Source organism: Chelon labrosus (genome assembly GCF_963514085.1).
Source record: "Chelon labrosus genome assembly, chromosome: 11".
In the NCBI taxonomy this organism is placed as follows: Eukaryota; Metazoa; Chordata; class Actinopteri; order Mugiliformes; family Mugilidae; genus Chelon; species Chelon labrosus.
Window position 1 is genome coordinate 28,543,392 of NC_140344.1, and position 4,896 is coordinate 28,548,287.

At 43.4% G+C, this 4,896-nt stretch overlaps 1 protein-coding gene across 1 annotated transcript; it reads right to left on the minus strand.

Moving 5' to 3' along the window:
- Window positions 1-1,188: 1,188 nt before the first annotated feature.
- LOC311495436 (butyrophilin-like protein 1) lies at window positions 1,189-4,896 on the minus strand (the record flags this gene model as incomplete). The annotated part of the gene is made up of 5 exons (XM_084554870.1): window positions 1,189-1,259; window positions 1,725-2,003; window positions 2,610-2,645; window positions 2,880-3,215; window positions 4,809-4,896. 5 exons carry the CDS (start codon window positions 4,894-4,896, stop codon window positions 1,189-1,191), a joined length of 810 nt encoding a protein of 269 aa, XP_084410996.1.

Genomic DNA, 4,896 nt, shown 5'->3' on the forward strand with positions numbered 1-4,896 from the left:
TCAGCCCCAGCAGCACAACCGCTGCTCCAGCATCTCAGCAGAGAAGATCCACTGGTTTCTGACGTCAGACCAACAAGACAGCAGCGTCAGTGTCTGGACGTCAGCTTGGTCTGGTTGTTGGTTGGAGGTCAGAGCCTGGGAGTCGTCCTTGTGTTAAACAGAGAAGAACTCAGCAGAGACTCCAGAGCAGATGCTAACGGTGAAGCTAACCACTAGCATGGCAGCGCTGCTCTCTTGCACCTCTAAAACTGAAGCAGGTGGATTTCCATCAACGTTCAGCAGATCAATAATAACAGCTGACTTTCACATTCCAGTTAAATCCTTCTCAGTTAATGACAGAACATAGGAAACAACATCTCAATGTTGTGATCAGTGATATCGTCATCTTCAAATATGTCGTCAGGAGAAAAGGTTTGAATAAAAGTTTAACGCTGGAAGTTTTGTTAACTATTTAGATTTGATTCAACTTCAGCGGCTTGTGCTGATTGTAGTGTTAAAGTCATGTGTATCATCCTGTAGAGTCTCCATTCATGCTAACGTGAAGCTAACAGTCACGTCTGTGTGAGAGGAAACACAGCAGGAACCTCCACATGGAAAGAGCCCAGCAGATTAGAACCCACAACCTTCATGCTGGGATGCTAACCACTGCTAACGGTTGTGTTATGACTGTGAGTCATGTGTGGTACTATGCTTCGGTTCAGCTTCCTGTGAGCCAGCCTGTGATTGGAGGAGACCTCTGTTGGAGAATCCAGGCGCTCTCCTCTTTTCCATCCAGAGCTGAACGTATTGTCACTTCATGATCAGAGTGTTTTGCTGTCGCAGTTCTGCAGAGTAGCGGTGAGAAGCCAGTTTTGTTTTCTTGTTTTCTCCTGTTTTTGGTCAGGGAGTCAGGTAAGAACCCCTGTACTTTATTTCATATCTGTTCGGTAGTTAGGTAGAACTTATGTTGCTCATTTGCTTTGTTTGTTCTTTTGGCTATGCTCACCCTGAAGATGAAATAAAGATTGTTTCTGGACTGCAGTTCTGTGGAGTGCTGGTTCTCTTTGGGAGCAGGGAAAGGGGGGGGGGGGGGGGGGGGTCAGCTTTTGTGTTGTGTACTGGTTTAACCTAGGCCGGTCAGAACGGCTGCTATGAGCCACTTAGAGGAGAAGGTTGATGGAAATCTACCTGGTTTAGTTTTAGAGGCCTTCAGGAGCAGAAACACTCTGCTTCCAACTTAGAAATCTGCTCTAGAGTCTCTTCTTGAGTGTGACTGCCCTCTGCAGGAGAAAAACATTTAAAACAACAAACATGTCTCCAGTGTCAGGGTCTTCATGAATCTCCTCACTTTTGACGTTTGGCTTTGGCTTTTTTTTTTTTTTGTAAATGTTACGACGCGCTGACGTGTCTTAGCAGTTTGATGACGCTGACGAGTCGTTGCAGACCTAGTTGTAGCTCTACTACACCTTACAAACCTTTTGATAGAACACATTATTCAAACGTACCTTTCTAATGGCGTCTCTTCACAGCTACAAACAGAGCTAGAGCTGCAGCAGCAGTCAGTAATCCCAGACACCATCCACCCATCCATGCACCTGCAACGACTCCGTGGCAGGACTCAAACAGTTTGTCTGAAACACATCAGGTTTCAGTCACCATGTGAGTTTTCACACAGTGAAGGAGAAGAAGGAACATGAACTGAACAGGTCCTCAATGCATCTGAGATGATTTCCTGATCTTCTCACCTGGCACATAGATGTCGTCATGGACCTCATGGCTGATGTTTTCCTGCTTGGCTACACAGAGGAAGTGGTTGGTGGTTGTCATGGTTACAGTGGTGATGAGGGAAACGTAGTAGCGGCCTCCTCTGAGTGAGACCTGTGGCTCCTCAGCTTTAAGGACTCCACCATCGCTGTCCCTCCACTCTAGCTGAGGTTCTGGAGAAGCACCTCGGACCTCACACTTCAGCAACACCACGTGCTGAGTGGCGTTCAGGATCCTGGTTATCGGCTTTGGAGACGCACCTGTGAACAAAATCAGAAAGCTTCAGCTACAGGACGAGAAATCCTCCCTGACGTTAGCACAGTTTGACCTCCTTGATCCCAGCAGCACCAGCACTCAGACATCTTTAGATTTAGTTTGATGTTTAACTATTTATTAATAATTAAGAAGAAGAATTACTGACTGTACTGAAAAGCACAGTTAGTTGTTTTAAATCATGTTTGCATTTAATTAGATGATCAGTAGCATAAATCAGAGATGAGGAGAAATGAATGTGTTGTAGCCTAGAATGAATGACGTCACTGATTTCAACATGTGCAGCCAGTGTGCTACGACCCTGAGGCTGGGTACTCTTCAGAAACAGATCAGAGAGAAGCTTTGAGACTAAATCAGTTCTCACCGTTGATTAACGCTGCAGAGATCTGACAACAGAGCCTCATGGAGAAACACTTTCTGAAATCTAAACGCTTCAGTTCACCTAAATCTGTTGTGTTTTAGCTTCTGTAGCGTCTTGATCCATCTACGGTGAGTGGTGAATAATTAAAGTACTCTCCAACATTTAGTGAATGCTGAGGTCTACAGAGTTGTAGCACACACACACAGATCTATTCATCACTGACGTCACTCACCTGGGATTTCTCCTGATCGATCTTTGAAGGTACGTTCTGAAAGGAAAACAATACACGATGTTGTGTTCTTCAGATTCAACTTTACTGATCCGTCTACAACCTCACAGCATCTAATAAGTCACGTGTCAACATCCCAGGTCACAGGCAAACATACGGCGGTCGGTAAAGGACAGCAAGATAAAATGATATCTGACTGCTATTTATTATTTGAGAATCTACTTTGATTCAACACTGGCTTTTACATGGAAATCATCAGAAGAAGTTACTCACCAACCAAAAGCTTAATCTTCAACGTTTGTCCTCCATTGAGATGTGGAAAAACACAGGTGTATTCTCCACTGTCGGCCATCTTTGTGTCTCTGATGGTTATGGAGGCGTTGCCAAACTTCAAGTCTTCAGGAAAATGTGAGACCCGACCTTTGAACTGCTGGTCTTGACCCGTGCGCCCGTTGTTGTAATGTTTACCGGACTCATAGAAGAAGACCTCCATGTGGTCATCCTTCTTCCAGTCAAACACTTCTCCCTCCATGTTCTCCTTGGGGCTTGGAGAACACGGTAAGACCACGTCACTCCCTTCAAATGTAGCCACTCTGGTGACCTCTGACCCTGAAGACAAAGCAGAGTTTTATCAGGAGGTTTTAAATCAGCAGCAAAACAGGTAGAGGACGTTTACAAAGCACCAGAATGAACCTGAGCCCTTTGTTTACAGCCACAGAGACATTTTCTCTACATTCAAGACACCCGATGAGTCACAGGGTTCAGAGGACAAACACATTCAGAAATGAGTGTTTGCAGATGATCACTGAGTCCTTCAACTTCATGATTATCAGTTACTGCAGAAATTAAAACAACAGTCAGACATGAAACACAGGAAACACAAACTGACGAGGAAAGAGCTCCACTGATCAGCCACAACATTATGACCACTGACGGAAGAAGTGAATAACATTGACCATCTTGTGACAGTTCAGTGTTCTGCTGGGAAACTTTTAGACCTGGCATTCATTGGTGTGGATGTTACTTTACATGTAACGGCGTTACGTGTTTAAAATACAAACTAAGAGTAACTGTATTCTGTTACAGTTCAATTTGCTGTATTCTGAATACAGTTACTTTCTAAACAAACACAAACAAGGCCTATTTTAAACTGTGTATTTTTACAAGGGCGTTCTGCATAAATGTTATTGGCTCAGACGCTGTACTTTGGACATGCACAGCAGAGGAAGCTGCTCTGTTTTAATATACTCATCTTATGTGCTTAGTGTTTAAATCATTTATATATTGCTGGGTGTTTGTACACGCCAGCAGCTACCATTTAGTCCATAAATGTATTGGCACCACTAAATTGGTTCTTACCATAATATGGTATGACTGATGAAGATATTATGGGCTAATTAGGTAACACTGTTGTATTTCTCAACTTTTAAAATGCACCCGATCAACTGATTATGGCTCATTTTTTATTTTATTTCCTTTTATTTCTATTCAGAGACAGCACCCCATAGCCATGCAGAGGACAGCAGCTAAAACGACTGAGAACATGATGACTGCTGATGACCGTGACAAATGCAGCACCACTACCAGGACAACTTTTGGACCTCATCAGAAACAAGCAAAGTTCATTGCAGCACCTGCCACCGCTACGCAGAGCAAAGTTAATGTTCTGATTCTTGACTTTGTGACTGACAGTGCACAACCTTACTTCTGTCAGCTGGTAGAAGGAATCAGTGGTGGGAAGACGCTCATGAGCAGGAAGACTCTGATGCAGCGCATTGACAAAGCGTCACCTTTTGACCACACATAATGTGTTTGCTGTGAGTTCATGAAGTGCATGAATGCAGCCTGTGTTGTTCTCAGTGCAATTTACATATTTTTATTTTATGCACATTCAAAGCATGTTTTTGTTTTGTTATACACCTGCTTGTTAAAGCAGCCATGTTGCTCTTTAATGCCCCTCATTTCTGAGCTGTGGAAATTAATAAAGGTAAAGGAAGTTGAAGACTGTTGACATTTTTCTTTAAATAGTTTCAGTTGCAGGACAAAACGCACCACATTTGTGTTTGTGTGCTTGCATAACTTTTTTTTCTGAAGACAGTAATTAGATCGTTCTTTAAAACATGTGCTGAGTGTCCCAGATTAGCACACACAGCTAGACCAGACCAATAATAATAATAATAATGTTAAAATGAAGTTCCTCACCGTCTCCGTGTCTGGTTGTTGCTGCAGACAAGTTAATGAAGAGCAGGAGCAGAGAGAGGAGCTGCAGAGTTCTCAGCTCCAGCATCAT